This window comes from Tinamus guttatus, unplaced genomic scaffold, assembly GCF_059628265.1.
Source record: "Tinamus guttatus ecotype Peru unplaced genomic scaffold, ASM5962826v1 Tinamus_guttatus_pri_ptg000287l, whole genome shotgun sequence".
NCBI classification, from domain to species: domain Eukaryota; kingdom Metazoa; phylum Chordata; class Aves; order Tinamiformes; family Tinamidae; genus Tinamus; species Tinamus guttatus.
The window spans coordinates 7,524,449-7,542,519 of NW_028288821.1; the positions used below are offsets into that span (position 1 = coordinate 7,524,449).

An 18,071-nucleotide genomic window follows, 5' to 3' on the forward strand; every position below is an offset into this window, starting at 1 on the left:
AGCCTGCTATGAATTTTCTTCTGCTGATTGGAATGCTTGGTCCAGAAAAATTCCACTGAAAAGCAGCCATCTCTTCAGAAAAGATAGCGAGCAAAGCATCCTGTGAGAGACAAAAATAGACTGTCTCTGTGGCTCTGTCATTTTCTGATCTTCCCATACCCAAGCTGCAGCCCAAATCCTGCACCGACCCGTAGCTGGGGAGAGGGAGCAGCCTCCTGCGTTGCTGTCACCCTGTCCAGCCGCCCTGCGCAGCCTGCAGAACTTCAGCAGGACGGACGTGTAGCCCTGGCCTGTGTGTGCTGCAGCTGGCAGCCACGCTGCTTGGTTTCACGTACGTTGAGAGGCTGCCTTTCCTTTAATGTGAACACATTTAAGTCCTGCACATCCTGATGCGACAGATCAGGAGAGGGAGGTCATCCTTACAACTTTTCTTGTGAAATTTTGCTTGGTTGTCACTCTCAGCTGCATGGAAAAAGGCAAACGACTAGTGTTAAATGGGGAGAATTTTCTTAATCCGCTACTGTGCTGCAGGAAGAGTGGTATTCTGTGTACTGTTGTATTACAAAGAATTAATGAGCTTATCCTTTAGGCAACATAGAAGTCTTACTAACATTTCCAGCTTCCTGAATAAACTGTGGAGACACATCAGAGTCCTCTGCAATGTAGCTTTCCTTTTGTGGTAGCGTACTGACAGCTTTCAGCTCTTTGACACTCTGCCCATGACTGCAACCTTGATACAATAACATTCAGACCTGGAAAAATTTCCGGCTGATACTGCATGACATGAAGCAGGTGCTTTTATTTGCATGAGTGTTTAAGCATAATAAAGTTCTCACCTTAAAGGACTTCTGCAAATACCTTTCAGAGGATATGAAATTACTTTTGAAATCAAGTTTTGTGCCACAATAATTTTGGACCTTACAAAAGAGTATGCTTTTAAAAAGCCACACAAAATTAATGGTATAAGTGAAGCAGTGTTGGATGCGTGCCTGGATACCATGGTGATCAGAGGTGGTTGAGTAAAAGTGCTCTAAAGACCTAACGATTTTTGTTCTTCTGCTTCTTGGTCTTCCCTCAATTATTTTTTCCAGGTGCGATTAGAGTGGCCCACGGACCTCACAGTGAACCCACTAGACAACTCGCTGTATGTCCTGGACAACAACATCGTTCTGCAGATCTCTGAGAACAGGCGCGTGCGGATAATCGCGGGACGCCCCATTCACTGCCAGGTGCCAGGCATCGATCACTTCATCGTCAGCAAGGTGGCCATCCACTCGACCCTGGAGTCAGCCAGAGCCATCGCTGTGTCTCACAGTGGCATCCTGTACATTGCAGAAACGGATGAGAGAAAGATCAACCGTATACAGCAGGTCACAACCAATGGCGAGATCTCCGTAATTGCGGGAGCCCCCTCAGACTGTGACTGCAAGATCGATCCTAACTGTGACTGTTTCTCAGGTGAGACAATGCCAGTTATTTCCAGTCGCTGATCTGTTGATGTCCCCAGGCATGATTGCAAATCAGTAGCATAGCAAAGAAAGGACAGATGAACAGTGTCTTTGGAAAGCTCCAGGCCTTGTTAGTTACCTTCATGGCTTTGCTGAATCCATGGCGCTGGAGGAACCTCAGAGTGGCCTTAGCTGTCCTGCCACCAAGGTTGCACAACGTGCAAAGCCAGCTCCAAGTCTGCCTTTCTGTGCTGGCTTTGTCTGCCCACGTTTGGGATGGGCCCAGCCCCGACGCAGCTTGCAACTAGATGCTGATGGATCAGGCAGGTCTTTTCACCAAGAATGGTAACCACATCCAGTGGTTACCAAAGCTTACAAAAAAGTGGTTACAAAAGCTTATGACTTCTCAGTAATTGAGTCACCATGTGACAATCAAAATGATGCAAATGCATAATGGTCAAAATTTCTCCTTTCTTGTGTGTTTTAAAGTGGCTAAAACAACACCAGATCCAAACTGTGAATTTTCTTTTCCATAAAAATACTGTGTCATAATGGAACATTTAGACAAGTGCAGTATGTTACCTTGTCATCTGTGAGAATCATTTGTTCAGGTCTGTAATGTCATCATAATTTTTAGGGCTCCCCTTTCAAATAAAAGGTTAATTACTAACATTAAATATGTCGAGAATGGAGAGGGGAAAAAATGTAAATTGTCTTCTAGAGAAGGTGGCTTGCTGACACGGTGCTGTAATGATAATCCAAGTATCATGTGCATTTCTAAGTGATGCTGGCTTCAGGAACTGATATGGTAGAACTGTGTTAAATAGGATCCTGCTCAAAGAGGAAAGAGGATGAAGAATATTCTCTCATGCTGAAAAATGAAAAATTGTGGCAAATCTAGTAAATGTACTAGTGCCAGGTTGGTGAAAGGCATGGCCAGCTTGTCAGAAACACCAACTAATTTGTGCATTCCCACGGCTTTGTTCAAAATCTCCATCAAATTTAATTTCTCTGTGGAAGGAGAGCGATTCAAATAGTAATGTGCTTTTCTCTAAGTGTGAGCTTTAATATTTTTTCTTGCTAGTTGTAGAAAATCCTGCTCAGCAAAATCTTTTGATAAGCATGTCGGTGCTCATGATTGTGAAAATGTCCTCCTCTAACCTTAAAATACATAAAATGTCTAAACTACCAAGTGATACTGAAGGCAATGTTTTTTCAAAGTATTTTTGGCTATTTTTTTTCATTGTTCTCCTGCAGTGTTGTGGTTTTAATAAGTATAGACTAATTTGTGCTTCCTTTGTCATTTTAGCTGAGTTTTTGTTTTCTCTTTGGTTTATTTGTATCACGATCCTACTCTTACTGTAGGCCAATAGGCAAAAGCAGAGAATGAACCTACAGCTGTTTAATTTGTTTTTCTTTCACTTTTTACCATTTAGGTATCCCCCTGACCAGCAGGGATTGGGTGTTAGCAAAAATGGAGTAAAGGGAATAATTGTATCTTACTGTTTGTCTTCAGTGAGACTGATTTATAATTGTACCATTTTCTATAGTGGAAAGTTAATTCATTGGAAGAAGATGCTGTTTTATTGACTTGTAAATGATACTGAATAGAAGCAGCGTGGCAGGCTTAGGCGTTCAAGTAAAATATAGACATTACAGATTACTAAAACACTTGCTGTTTCTGCTGTAGGTGATGGTGGATATGCCAAAGATGCGAAGCTGAAAGCACCTTCTTCTCTAGCAGTGTCGCCCGACGACACGCTGTACGTGGCAGACCTGGGCAACGTCCGCATCCGCGCAGTGAGCCGAAACAAGGCTCACCTCAGCGACATGAACATGTATGAGATTGCATCGCCGGCAGACCAGGAGCTCTACCAGTTCACCATCAACGGAACCCACCTGCACACGCTCAACCTCATAACCAGGGACTATATCTACAATTTCTCCTACAGCGCAGAAGGGGATATTGGCACGATCACGAGCAGCAATGGGAATTCGGTTCATATTCGCAGAGACACGAGCGGGCTGCCCCTGTGGCTGGTGGTCCCCGGAGGCCAGGTGTACTGGCTCACAATAAGCAGCAATGGTGTCCTCAAAAGAGTCTATGCCCAAGGCTACAACCTGGCGCTGATGACATATCCTGGAAACACAGGACTTTTAGCAACCAAAAGCGATGAGAATGGATGGACAACTGTGTATGAGTAAGTCCGCGTTAAGTGCCTGATTTAAGGATGCTATTTGAAATAAACATTGACATTTATTTAGATAGTTCTAGCAATTTGAAAAGTTTCCCTGCTGTTAATGCTGCATGGTAAAGGACAAGCAGTGCTGCTGTATAGGCTTGTACAATGCACATGTGCCAAAGATTGACTTAATGTGAAAGCTCTGTAAGCAGCGCCTGGTAAATGTAACAAAGGCCATCTGAAACTATGCTTCATTTGCACTTTATTATTTGTAAAGCCCTATTTCTCTAAATGAAAATATGATTATGGAATTTCTTTGTAACTGAAGAAGAGGGAGCAGGATGTAATATGAAGCAAGAATTTGCAAAAATCCTGAAGTAGGTAAAATATATATATAAACACAGTATTCTCATAGGAGAAAGGAGTGCTGCACAAGAAAGAAAGACTCTCCAAGGAAGCACTATTCAAAGGCAAGGGTGGAATGACCTCTAACCGTAGGTAAAGAGGATATATAATAACAAAGGGACATTTAATAAGAGGATTGGGAATGGCCTGGTAAGGAAGTGCTCAGAAGAACCCCAATGACTTCCGAAGGGCAAGCAAAGGTGATTGAATACGCTGACCTTAGAAGAGCTGTTGAACAGTGAGCACATCCCAGTACAATCCCAGAGATAAGTGAACCCCCCAAAAAAGTTCACATTTGGTTTATAAAGAGGTGGGATGTGTCAGCACTTCTAATTATTTACAGTAAATTATCTTAATCCCTGTTTGAGGATGTGACAGGTGATTGATGAAAATGTTATGTTAACATTTTGCTGTTCAGAGCTCTTCCAAGAGGATAGTAATGCCTGCTTTCTGTAGGGTACAAGGCTTTAGGGTCAAAAATTAAAATGAAAAGTGACCAGGTGAGATGTGAACAGAAAACATGCTGAGGAGGAGTAAATCACTGTATAAATCCTCTAGAGGGGTAGTTGAGTGACCATCATCAGAGGTTTTTAGAATTGTATTTTATTACCACACAAGGCAGATCAAAGCAGGGCAGACTATTGCCTATTGCAAGGGATTTGTTATTGAAGGGGATGTTTTTCCCGTCCTGTCCTCCATTACTCTGCCAAAGACAGACTAAATTAACAGGGTTAGCATAAGTATACACAATTAGAGAGGACCATTTTTGCCAATAGGCTGGAAAACAAGGATCATCTTGCTGTAGTCCTCATTATCAGGCATTTAGTGATAGAAATTTAAATTATCACGCAGCAAAACATAGCTCACTGTTGTCCTGGTGCTGTTTTAACATTGATCTCAGACTGCACTATTACATGCATAACTGCATTCAAATACGTGCTTCTTTGTAATAACTTCAGCGCTGAGAGTGACCCATTTAAATCACAGCATGAGGGTGGGATCAATCCGGACTATGAGTCAGTGATGCTTTCAGAAAGCTTTCACAATAGCTCTAAGTCATGCATATTACTACTTAAGATACTAAACACTGTGTGTTGCTGGGCCGTGATTGTCACTTGAGGAGATGGGAGTGTTAGAGCAGATTATTTGTAGTCACACGCTTCTCGGTGGGTTTAATCTTGCTATTCTTGCTCTGTCCCATTGACATTCAGTTCAAATCATTTCATGCAGTTATTGCTTAGGCCTGTTGTCCTCTGGCAAGTTGTTTATTCAAGTATGACTCAAATACAGTGGGATCTTGTTTTTAAAGCATGTCACCTTCTTGCAAGTGCCTCCCATTGTATATAACACAAATTTCTTGACATGAAAACACCTGCGCTTTGAAGGATTTTTCATTTTCTGAGAATAACTTGCTTAAAGATGAAAACAAATTCCAAAATAATACAATGCTTATGACCGACATGAGAAACTTTTGCTTTATTAGACATTTTTCACACTTTGGCTAGCTTAACTGCAGGCTGTGTAATATGCAGTCCTCAGTGATGCTTCAGATTGCACAGACCCTGCACATCTGTGCACTTCTGCCAGATGCCTATTTGGCATTGTGATTTTCCTTGTCCCTTTTTTTCTGAGCCGTTGTCTTCATAGAAATGGGTTCACTGTAGTGACAATAGAAGTTGGGGTCTCCCTGGCTGGGTTTCCCCATGGGTATCCCTATTTCATTCTCTTCGTTTATTCTAGGCCTGCCAGAACTGGAGTTAATATCATAACAAAAACAGCAACAACATCAAATAGTGAAGTAATGCCATAAATATTTTTATTTGGTCCAAAAATTTAAGTCGTCTTTCTAATATATTGCAATATCCTGAAAGAAGGAGATATGAAATGTCTTACTTGCTGCAGTCAGAGGGGCATCTCACTACAATTAGTGCTGTGCTGAGCAAGGCTGTTTTCAAGAGCTGGTTCCCAGGTTAGGAGAGTAATTAATAAGAGTAATTAGTAAGTAGGTTACTGGGTGTGATGGTCCTTAGTCATTCTTTAACCAGACATTATTTTCTGGAGGGGTCACATTCTGAGCTGACATCTGGTTTCAGTTTGAAAAATAGATTTTTTTTTTAAGGTGTTACTTCAGTGTTTAGAGTGTTTCCAAGTTCCTACATCAACACAGTATTGGAGCTAAGAGAATTACCATACGAGCAACTTGTAAATTGCTTGGAATCATCTTTCCTTTTTAAACTAGATTTGCATTCGCATCTAAAAGTTCAACCCGTGGCACTGTCAAGCTGAAACAGAGATGAGTTTGTTTAACAACACGTATCACACATACCTGGGAGTATGAGCAGAGATAATGAACTGTTCAGAACATCTACCTATATGTCAGATTGACTCACAGAGGGAAATTGTTAAGAGGTAGAAAGCCACCTACAAAAGTACTTGTCATTTATATACTCTAATCTGATAGAATGAAAGTACTGAAAGAGCTCTTGCATAAAATTATAGCTAATGTATAATTTTCAGTCATCTAGATTTTTTTAATGTTAGATCATTAAAGCCATAAAAGGGGAGAGGGGCACTGGCCCTCTATTAAATCAAGGACAAGGAAACACCTGCAAGAAACAACTCTCTGAAAAAATTAATTAGACTGCTTTCCCTTTGAAATGTTATAACTCTTGACTGTATGCTGCACATAGAAATGCAAATAGATCGTGAAGATATATCCCCAAGTGTGTATTTCAGATATTGGTGAGCACTTCCTCATGTGAGTACTGAAATCAATGCAATTATTTGCATGATTAAATGGTCACTGACGTGATTAACAGTGGCATAACTGAGCCCCAAATTAACATTAAGAAATATGTCATGATTCTACCCCTATTAGTATGGGCAGAACATTGCTCTGCAAGAATTGATTCCAAGTATACTACTATTCATCATGTGAAAGGTGGCAGAATCTGTCCTCAAAGGATTGGGTTTCTTGGAGCAATCTGGAATTAAAAAACTCTTTAGATGGTCGTGCTGTAGGTTCGTTACTGAGATGCTGATCTGTGTGTTCCCCCTGAAGTCAATGGGATCAGGACCACAAGTAAAGGTCCATCGATGTGTGTCCTGCTGTCTCATTAGCATTGCTCAGTGGATGAGTGTTCTGCCATCCATAACTACCTAGGCCATTTTTCAGGTACGCAGGAAGTTTTTGTGTCTCCTCCTTAGCAGGAAACTGGATCCTTAGCAGAAATGGATCCTTAATCTTATGGGCACAAACACTGCAGTAAACTAGCTGCATTTATGCCATAAAAAAATCATGATATGGGGATCTTTCTCTATAGGGAAGGTTAGGTGGAAGGTCCAGATAGACCAGCAAGTTCTCTTATCTGTTTGATAAAGCAGTAAATGAAATACAGCTGACCAATGCTCATGGCATTTTCAAAATAATGACAAGCAGGGATCTGACTCAATTTTCATCCCCGGGTGTGGAAGCCAGTCAGTTTACACTGAGCCAGCACTAAGCACACTGATGCTGTGTGAAGAAGTTGCATAGTATGTGAGCGCAGTAGGAAGTGAAAGAGAGGACTATACTATATTTAACATTTGATGGATTCAATTGTCAAAAAATGCAAGATGTTCACTAGTTCTTTCTCCAGTATTTCACATGGAAAACACAGCTGCTCTATTTTTCTGTTTTGGAGAGGGTATTTGTTCCCAAATTATTTTGGGGAGAAAGTATTTTTTTCCAAACACTTTTTGTTACATATAGATTTTATCTGACTAATTAGGGGGAGATGAGTAACCTGAAGAAATGATGCCAACATGTTGAAGCGAAGGACAAGTCCCGATCACCTGTTGATATGAATTGGAAGGGCTCTGTCGGAGGCTTTGGAGCTATGCCAGCTGATACACCGACTGAGGATTTGTTTTGTGAATGAGGGGAGACAGTTAATAAAACATTAAATCTTAATTATGTTTTCCTAACTGCACAAATAGGCTTCAGCCTTACGAACATGAGTTGGTTTTAGCCATGCAAATGGATCAGTGCTATCAGAGAAGTCTCTTGAATTAATAAAATGTGTTAGCATCAATAAGTTTTTAAGATGGGAGACATTAATATGTAACAATATCAAGCAGTGAGCATTGTTCTGTATTGTGTTTCATGTGAACCATCAGAAAGAACAAAAATTTCTGTAGAACTGAAATACCCTTTAGAGACACTGCTCCGAATCTCTTGCATTAGTTGTTCACTTTTCTGTAACATGGCCTGATTCATATAAGTGTCTCAAAGAGAAAGAATTTTTATAGTACCAATGAAATGTAGGTTAACTAAAAAGTGGTGGTTTAGATTCTGTTGGTGTGATTTCTGAGGAGAATTTCTTGCTGATTTGAGTAGGCCCATGGGAATTCACATATGAGTAAATACTATGTAGCCAAACTGCAGATTTCAGTCCAGTTTAATCACTATTGCTACACTTCTAGTCCTCCTTAAATTTAGTATTCATACTGTGTACTTCAACCATCAGCAACAAAATCCAGCCTTAGAACTGGATTTATTTTAACGTACGGGTCAGAAAACCCTTTTCCGGGGCGGGCTGGTTGCCTGAACGCCGAGTGACCTCCAGTGGCCGCCCCCTTGTATCACATCGCAGCCGGCCTAGCCCCGTCCTGCACGAGCAGGTCGTGAAGCGCCTGGAGAGGCTGAATCCTGTAGTTGGCATCTCATGCTATTTCCAATTATATCCACAATCTCTACGGAGGCATTTAATGTAGCATTTTGAGTAAATAAATGAATCATTTTTTCTTTTTTACTTACAGCCTAGTGTTGACAAGGGTGGTGGGGTTTTTTTAATTTATTTTATTATTTTATTCTCTTAGGAGTATCTGCAAAGCAATAGTGCTGTATGATCATGCTCTTTAATGTCATCTATTTCAGATATGACTCTGATGGCCATCTGACCAACGCAACATTTCCAACTGGTGAAGTCAGCAGTTTCCACAGTGATGTTGAAAAACTGACAAGAGTAGAACTTGATACTTCAAACAGAGAAAATGTGATCACAGCCACAAACTTCTCAGCTACCTCTACAATATATACTTTGAAGCAAGGTAATTAAGGCATTTCTGTTACTTCTTCATTAATTATTGCATTCAAACTGTAGACTTTATTGTGCTCAATAACTGTTTACTAAAAAAGACTAAAGCTGCTTCATTTGTTTTTTGCTTGCTTCTGTATAAACAGCTACAGTTCTCCTGGGGTAGATATTAGAAACCAACCACTAGTGAATTCTTTTCCTCCTAGGCAGTGCTCAGTTCTGCAGATAGGTTTCATTTATTGCAATCTCCAGTGTCCCAAACTTTATGTATGTCTTCTAGTATTCAGAGGAGTTGAAATGACCTACAATAGACTGAATTTTGTTGCTCTGAGAAATACTGCTCAAGGAGTGACGCGCTCCACTGACGTTATAATGCTACAGTGCCCTGCTCAGCTGCTTCTGGCCATGCTGCATCTAGCAGCAGGGCCTGCAGGAAGGACCGAGGCTTGGCCAACATCCACTAGTGCCAGGGTGAGGTTTTGAATAGGCCACTGCAAATGTCACAGTATTTCTGCTTTACTTCCAGAGCTGCTGTAGAAAAGCTTTCTAACCCTGAGCAAGTCACAGAGGTTTTCTCTCAGCTTTTAATCCATGAAAAAAGAAGAGCTCACCTCAGATGGCATTCGTTCCTTCCTCTTCACTGATGCATTAGAGAGAAAACACTCAATAAGTGTTTAAAATTACACTTTATTATACCATCGTATCACCCATTAGTCTTTGGGTGATTCCATCTGCTGTTTGCTTCAGCTATCTACTGGATGATTTTGTTTGTCCTTAAATATGCAGCTTCTGAAGGTTGGGATGTTACCAAATTCTCTCAGGAAAGTGCCTAGCACACTGCAGGCAGCACCAAAAATAAACAGTCATCGTTGTGGCTCTCATACTTATCAATTCATATAATTTGCATATTTCCATATCTCTATGGAATGTGACACTGTAATGAAGCATCCTCTAAACACACAATCAGACATCTTATGTCTGACACTGTATCTCTTTTAATGCAATGTCTATGACCTTCACTTTCTGACATGGCCAAATGCTCTCCATGTAATCATGTCCCAAGAGCTGCGCTAGTTGCTTCTGTGTGGACGAACCAAATAGAGGATCCTTTTCATAGTCGCTGGCCAGTAAAGTGCCGTGTATTTAGTCATATTTTAAGGGTGATTGTTTAGCAGTAGATGTACAGGCTCAGGATGGAGTTCCCACGTGTCAGCTGAACTGCAGTGACTTTCCCCAAGCCCATCCCTAGCCTCTCCCGACTGCAGCGTGCAGACAAGGAGAGGAGGTGGCAGCCCTGCGTGGCGCAGTCCTGCAGCTCGGGAGGTGCTTTGTGTGGCACCCCTGCTGACCTGCCGGTTCCTCCCCAGCCCTGCTTCCCCAGGGCCCTGCGTGCAGCAGGCTGCAGCCTCATGGCTGCTCACCACTGTGCCTGTACCGTTTGTGTCCTGTTACTTAAAGTTAAGAGGAGACCTTTTTAGTGCAGTGATACCAAGCAAAAGCACCAGAAGGGGAGACTCATTGTCATCCTCCACATTTGTGAAAATAGCTTTCATACTTGACCTTAGATATTCAGTGCATTCATTCATTTTAGACAGCGTGATATTCTGTTAGCATGGCCAAACATGCTAAAATCATCAGAATATCGGTGGTCAAAACCTAGCTTACGAATTTGCCTATTTTTAGCCTGAAAGCAAAAGCTCTTTCTGTCTGCTGCAGGAAGCCTTCACAGTGGAAATAATCAGGCCAAACGTAATAAAAAAGCTCTTTACAGATGTGAAGACCTGCAGGTTACAGGTTGCAAAAATCACACTGCAGTTGGTATGTATTCAGCTGTCTGTAAACTAGGAGCAAACAAAACCCTTTTTGCATCTAACATTTGCTTTATAAAGCTGTTGATCTGAACTTTCCTGTGGTTCTGGTTGTTGTTTTTTGACAGATAACACACAGAATATCTACCGGGTCAGCCCAGATGGGTCTCTGAGAGTCACCTTTGCCAGTGGAATGGAAATCACTCTTAACACAGAGCCTCATATTCTAGCAGGAGTCGTCAGCCCCACTTTAGGGAAGTGCAACATCTCCCTTCCTGGAGAGCATAACTCAAATCTCATTGAATGGAGGCAAAGGAGGGAGCAGACCAAAGGCAATATCTCTACGTTTGAGAGAAGGTTAAGGGTAAGACTTCCTCTTGTGTAAAGTGCAGTGTTCTCTTTGAAAGCCACTGAACAAAAACTAGGTTGAAATATTCTACTTTATAAGAATTCCAATGGAAAGTATGTATCAATGATGGGCCCCAGCCATGAATTTCAAAACCAAACTCTGTCGACACTCACAGGGATGTTTGATCTCTGTTTGATTTTCGTTGTTAGACTTGACCTGAAGACATAATTACTTTTTTTATTCTGCTTCTTTTTCAACCAAGAACTTAATTATGTCTTTGGAAGAAGCTGTGAGCAAAGGACTATGCATAGTTACTCTGGCACAGCAGCAGACTTGGAACCAAGTTCTGTCTCCCTCAGATCTCACTACCCTTTTTTTTCTGGGGGAAATAGCATGTGCCAACCTGTGCATGATGCAGGTGGTTTCTCAGGGCACACCCCAGGTGTCCTGGCCAGTACGTTTCCTGCAGGCAGTAATGCAGAGCTTTGTCATATACCCAGGCTGTGCATGTTGCCCTCTACCTCCTCATCTTACCCATGCTGCAATTTCAAACCTCCTCACTCCCACTAGCCATGTTATGATATGGCTCTAGCAAAGAATTATTTAAACATTGCATCTGTGATTTTTATTTATTTTCCCAAGAACTCGCAGATTACAATGACAGATGGTCAACATTCAGCATTTAATTAGCTAGAGCAAGGCATCAAAGAGACTGCTACCTTGCTGGAAAGGTTTTTGAAAAAATCAGTTTTGTTTTTCACAGGAATACTCCTGAAAACACCTATAATGGCAGTAGGACTACCTAGGACTGCCCCTACCCATTTTAGCCATAAAAATACTGCATTATTAAATACCATCTGTCTGGGTAGTTATATCTCTCAAAATACATCTGTTAGCTCTGAAATAGTTTTAAACAGAATTATTTCTTAAAATCTCCGGATTGTCTCTTGATCATCAGGCCCTACATAGTTTTTACTCAAAAAGAAAATGCATGGGGTTAGATTTCAATTGTGCTGATGAGTCCAAAACACCAGGCTTGGCTAATCTGGCCAGACTGTCCTTTGTGTGTGAACCAGCCATGAAAGAGCATCTTTCAGACTGCACAGTCACAATTATTTTATAAGGATCTTGCAAATAGGAAAAGGCTTCATTTAGTTTTTTTGACCTTCCTTTTGCCTCTTCTCCATCGTAACATGATTCCTCATAGCCAGGGATGCTGCTCAACAGCTCTTTAGCCTATTACAATGGCAAATATATGTGCTACGAGATGGCAAGATCCAAGTTATGGCTCACTTTATGTAGTGAATGCATTCTGTATGATTTTGTGCTTAAACAACTTCATAGTATTTATTTATTTAAGTGTGTTGCGTAACAAAAGTCTCAAACGGGCATTACTTAGTCAGTCATTTGTTCTGCTTATGTTGAAAGGATCAAATTATTCCTGACAGTTTTACTCATGACATACTGCATTCTGCATAGTTTTTCTATAATGTAATTTATATTTTCTATTGCTAAAATTGATTACAGGTTTTTTTAGCACATTTTTCCCTTGCTTCTCCTTGTTTTTAAATATTGCGTGCCAGAAGGAAAAAAAAGAAAATAGGGGAAGGAAATTCACAAATTGGTCAGGATTAGATGGATTCTGGCTGCAGGCCTAAAATACACCTCTTCATCAAATATTTCAAAACTTACGCAGTCCAGAGGTCGACTCATTGCCCTTTCTGTCAGCCTCTTTGTGCACAGAACCACCAGCGTATTAGACTTTCTGCCCCGTGGCCATGCACACAGTGACACGATGTGCAGTGTGCAAGGGCCTTTGATGTGCTGCTCTCTCAAAGTCTCTGCCCCTCCAAAGGTGTCCCCAACAGCCCAGCAGTTGGATGTGAGTTCTGCAGAACTACAACTGTCTTTCTATACCCACCCAAGATTAAGGGGACTTGGGTTGACCCTCTCTACTCAAAAAATACATGTCAACTGCCTATATGACAAGCCTTGACTGGACTGACTCTAGGAACATCTCTTGCCAAGGCTGAGGGCTGCCATGAGGCAGGGCTGGAGACACCTGGTGGGACAGAGTGACTGAGGACTTGATAGTGGAAAGGAGGGGAAGTATTCTGAGCATAGAAGATGCCGTGTATGGATGGATGGATGAAAGAAAGGGACAAGGAGCCTGTTGAGGCCAGTAAAGAGGATATGGGAGGATGGGTGAGGTCTATGGCTCATGCTGTTCAACTTCAGTGCTGAGACTTTTGCATGGGGTGCCGGTGAAGCAGGGAGTTGATGGAGGCGTAAGGAGCGGTGCCACTGGAGAGGGAGCCAAAGTAGCAGTAGCACTTGCCTGAGGTAGCTGCCTCTACATGATGACTTGGTTATAAAAGGAGATGCACAAGAAATCAGGAGCAAAAATACCATCATATCATGTGTTTGAAGCAGTAGATCTAATACTGCCTCAACAGGATGACTCCTGCTTTAGGGAAGGGATTTAGGGCTTATCGTTGAGTACTGCAGAAAAGAAAAGGTGGAAGCACTTGTGCTGGATGAGATTCTGGTGAGACTTTGTTCAGAAAACTTCTAGTAAGTCGTATTTTGAAAATAAAGCACTTAATATGCCATGGTTAGCACAATAGGAAGTGTGTTGGAAAGTGTGCAATGTAGGCCAAAAAGTACTAAAGTGCTATGCTGAACTTTGAGAATATATGTAAGAAAAAGCTCTGGGCACTGGACCAGTTCTCAGTGGAAATGAACAGACTTGAAGGAGCCCTCAGTTAAAGAAAAAAAGCAGCACAGTGGGAGAGTTTTCTGAAAGAAAAAGCTTTCTTTCTCAAAAAATCAGGCTTAAAGATGTCACTTAAAGATCAGTCCTGATAAAGTAATTGAAGCAAATGGTTTGAGCGCTTAGAGGTATAAATTAGAAAGCAGGTAACTGGGAATGAGAAAAAAGATGACCTAGTTGAAAAGAAGAAAGCTTTTCCTTCTCTGCCACTTCCTAACAATTTTAATTCTTAATCACAATTAACAGATATCTTGAAAGGATGTCATCCTGTTAGTATAAAATCAGTTTTGGAAAAGAGGCCACTGTTAGCAGGTTCTGAAAAATATTGTAGAAGTTGTATTTTAAACTGAAATTATTGCATGGTGTGAATTCCCTGTTCCAGAAATAGAGCAAAAATGAGTACGTTAGCTAAAATGCTAGAGCAGACATCTAACGATCTCAGTATCTGACTCAATGGGGGAAATGGGAATTAATCACAGCTTTCCTTTAAGTGCAGATTTGCCTGCCCTGGTATTTCCTGAAAGTATATAAAACAGTCTGTAGGCATGTATGCATTTTACATTAATAATAAATCTATCTATGATCAGGCATTTAGCATCAGTCTTAATCCAGCAAGACTTCTTTTTTATCAATTGAATCACTATTTTAATTGACTTCCAAAATTGAAGCAAAGGCTGTTGTTAAAACCAATGAGCATGATGCATAGTAATAAACTGATTAGAATTCAGCTCTGCTCACTCCTGTCTTTTGCATAACTTAGCAGGAACTTGGCATTGGATGCAGTCCAGGTTTTTTTAAGCGAATATCTACTAAATTGAAAATTGGATGCTTCACTGGTCTTATTTATGCGTACTATTTTTCTATTTTAAATAACAAAATGGAGATAATGCATTGGCCCCAATTCAATTCAGAAAACAGGCTTTGATAGATATGTTTATTGTGGTATTTAAGAAATTATTCCCTTTTATTAGCCAGTCTTACAGTAATCCTAATGACAGGACCTCCTCTGAACCCTGAGGAGCTACTATATATCAGTTTACTTCCATTCAAATCAAAATATGGACAAGGAAGTAATATAATCATCTCCTCGAATTTACACATTTTAGATACTTTAGATTTGAGAGCTAAACTCAAGAATGATACACTTGTGTGATTATTTGCATTGCAAAGTTTCTGGCATTAAAACTAATGAAAGCATAGCCAAATAATGTTTTAAAATGTGTAATAAATGTATCTGTTTATGAACCACTAGCATTATTATTGAAATCAGCTGAATTTTCTCCCTGTTTTCATCAGATGAAATTCTGCCCTGATTCTTCCTAGCTTCTGCATGAGCTCCGTTGTTTCTTAGGAGAACCTTGCTAAGTTCTAGATGCCCTGGAGGAGTCATCTTGCAGAAACCACTGAGAAACATAGAGATGAGAGCTGGTGCCCATGTTTTACCCATCTTGCTTTGAGATTAGATTTTAACTTAAGTCTTGCTTAAAGAAGTAAATAAACAAGACATAAAGCATGGAATAGAAAGGAAATAATAAAATATACACATAGCTATTTTAACTGTGTGAGGTTTTAAATACTACTCTTAACTTCTCTGTGAATTCTGCCTCTGATTTTCATTCTTACTGATTGTATTATTCCTGAAATCTAGATTGCAAGAGATTTGTATTCAATACTTTCCTATTTATTGTCTGAATTCTGCAATAGTAATAATAATAGCAATAAAACCATTAAATATGTGCATAAATAATAAGTGAATATGAGCCAGGGTATATCCCCTGCTTGCTTTTCAGACATTTTACCACCAGTAGTTTTTTTCAGAAATTGCAGGAAGTCTGCAAATAAATATATTATCATGAACTTCTCTATCAGACTATGTACAAGCAATATAGTTGAACTGAGCATCACATTTTACTTGTGCTCTTTAACAGTCATTAGAACATAAATTGTAATAGTTACAGCAGTCCATGGGGTATGTGGATATTTTACAGATATTGTAAAGGAGCAGTATTAAAGTTAGACATGTGTGCATATAAAACCACAGGAATGGCAGTTGAAGAAAGAACACCTGCTTCCTCTAGATTTTCAAATTATTTTGTATCTAAAAACAGAAAGAGGGAAGAAAAAATGTTCTTTCTAATCACTGCCACCATATGATCACAGCTTGAATTATTAAACAGGCATCTTAACCATTTACTCTCCAGCTCTGCCTGCAGATCTCGATGAGAACCAAATACTGTGCAGACACCAAAACTGGCGTCCTCTCTGCTGCAAGGAATTGCCTTGCAATTTATTCTTCGGAATATATTTATACAACAATGCTGAAATATAATGAGTTAATACAGTGAGCATTGATCTGAAAAAGACAGGTCGATAAACAATATTTTAGGGTTCCCTAACTTACGACCCTGATTTAAATGGAGTTTAGTGTTAATAGTGTCTGCCCAGTGACTTGCATGATTTAAGAGGGCAGGTGATGAGAGCACCAGATAATATACGTTGTCTCTGGGAATCTGGCTCAGCGTTTGGCTGGGCTCTTCCTGCCAGAGCAGGGTTCCTGCACCCGTGTGAGCTGCACTGGCCTCACAGGCAGGGAGAGAGCTGGCCCGAGCCCTGGCCCTGAGCTGCCTTTGGGACGAGGGAGAAGAGCACCCGTGAGCAGCGGCACCGTGGAGACCCGCAAGCATCACACCTTCTTTCCATGTGCAACTTGTCGTCGGCTCTTCTTGGTCCTCTGGTTTCTCATGAGAGTATTTCTCAATTTTCTTGTCCTTAGTAAGCACTGAATTCACAACTATGCTGTTAAACTGTTGCATGCTTTAACTGCAGCTATCGTATGTAATTAATATGCATTGTTTTTCTGACCTTGTTGTATCTTTGTATTTAGGCCCACAATAGAAATCTGCTATCCATTGATTTTGATCATGTAACCAGAACAGGAAAGATATATGATGATCACCGAAAATTCACCCTTCGGATTATGTATGACCAGACAGGACGCCCAATTTTGTGGTCACCCATCAGCAAGTATAATGAGGTCAATATCACTTACTCGCACTCTGGATTAGTGACCTATATCCAAAGAGGAACCTGGACTGAGAAAATGGAATATGATCCAAGTGGGAGCATAATTTCCAGAACGTGGGCAGATGGTAAAATATGGAGTTACACATATTTGGAAAAGGTAAATAATTTTTAAAATAGATTGTTGAACTAAAGTGAAAATACTTGTTTTGATGCAGATACTACACTGCGAACAATATTATAAACATATCTAGCAAGAGGAGTTAAGACTTTTTACAGAATAATGAGTACAGTTATATAACTAGATATCTTTGTACTGAGATTATGGCTGAGATTATACCAAAATCATGAGACAATGACTACAAGCTTGTACCTATTCAATGCTGTGCTGAAAAAAAGGGCTGTTCCTATGCAGAGGATTCCTCCAGTATTTATGAGGGCTGTTTGAGCAGGGGAAAAAATAAATCTATATGAAATCAATTATTTCTCTGCTTTTGCAGAGACTTCATGTGTAAATTGCCTGACAGCTGTAATTTTCATTATATCTATAGTAGTAGTCAAAAAATGCAGGAATAAATATTGTGCAGTCTGAGGAAGAACTGCATCATCTCATTCATCTATTGATGCGTCTCATTTGATCTTTTTCTCTCAAAGCAAAAAAGGCAATCTGTATTTCTCAGTTCAGAACTTTGTGTGAATTGTTATTCAAAAAGTGTTCTCTTAAACTTTTATTTAAACAGCACAGACTTGGGCTCTCCAATATACCCTGAGTTTGCAACAGTTTTTTCTGAACCTGTTAACCACAGGGAAAGGATAGAAGGGGGCAGGTGAGGTAAAACTGATTGGGGTATTACATACAAGAAATCCAATGGCTTTGAAGTTATTTATATATTTAAAAGTTCCAAGTGTGTACTTTCAGATAAACTTTGCTGTACTTATTTTGAATGTATTTAAGCTTGATCTTCAAAAAACTTGAATCTGACCCAGAGAAAAAAATGATTCACGC

At 40.3% G+C, this 18,071-nt stretch overlaps 1 protein-coding gene across 3 annotated transcripts in view; it reads left to right on the forward strand.

The window, feature by feature from the left end:
• The window catches only part of TENM1 (teneurin transmembrane protein 1), a 282,452-nt gene that overhangs the window by 256,348 nt on the left and 8,033 nt on the right, over positions 1–18,071 (forward strand). For all 3 annotated transcript variants that reach the window (XM_088527561.1, XM_088527563.1, XM_088527562.1), the window contains 5 exons: positions 1,092–1,458; positions 3,139–3,649; positions 8,955–9,127; positions 11,051–11,286; positions 16,929–17,225. In XM_088527561.1, coding sequence (XP_088383687.1) covers positions 1,092–1,458; positions 3,139–3,649; positions 8,955–9,127; positions 11,051–11,286; positions 16,929–17,225 — 1,584 coding nt within the window. The remainder of the gene's footprint in view (positions 1–1,091; positions 1,459–3,138; positions 3,650–8,954; positions 9,128–11,050; positions 11,287–16,928; positions 17,226–18,071) is intronic.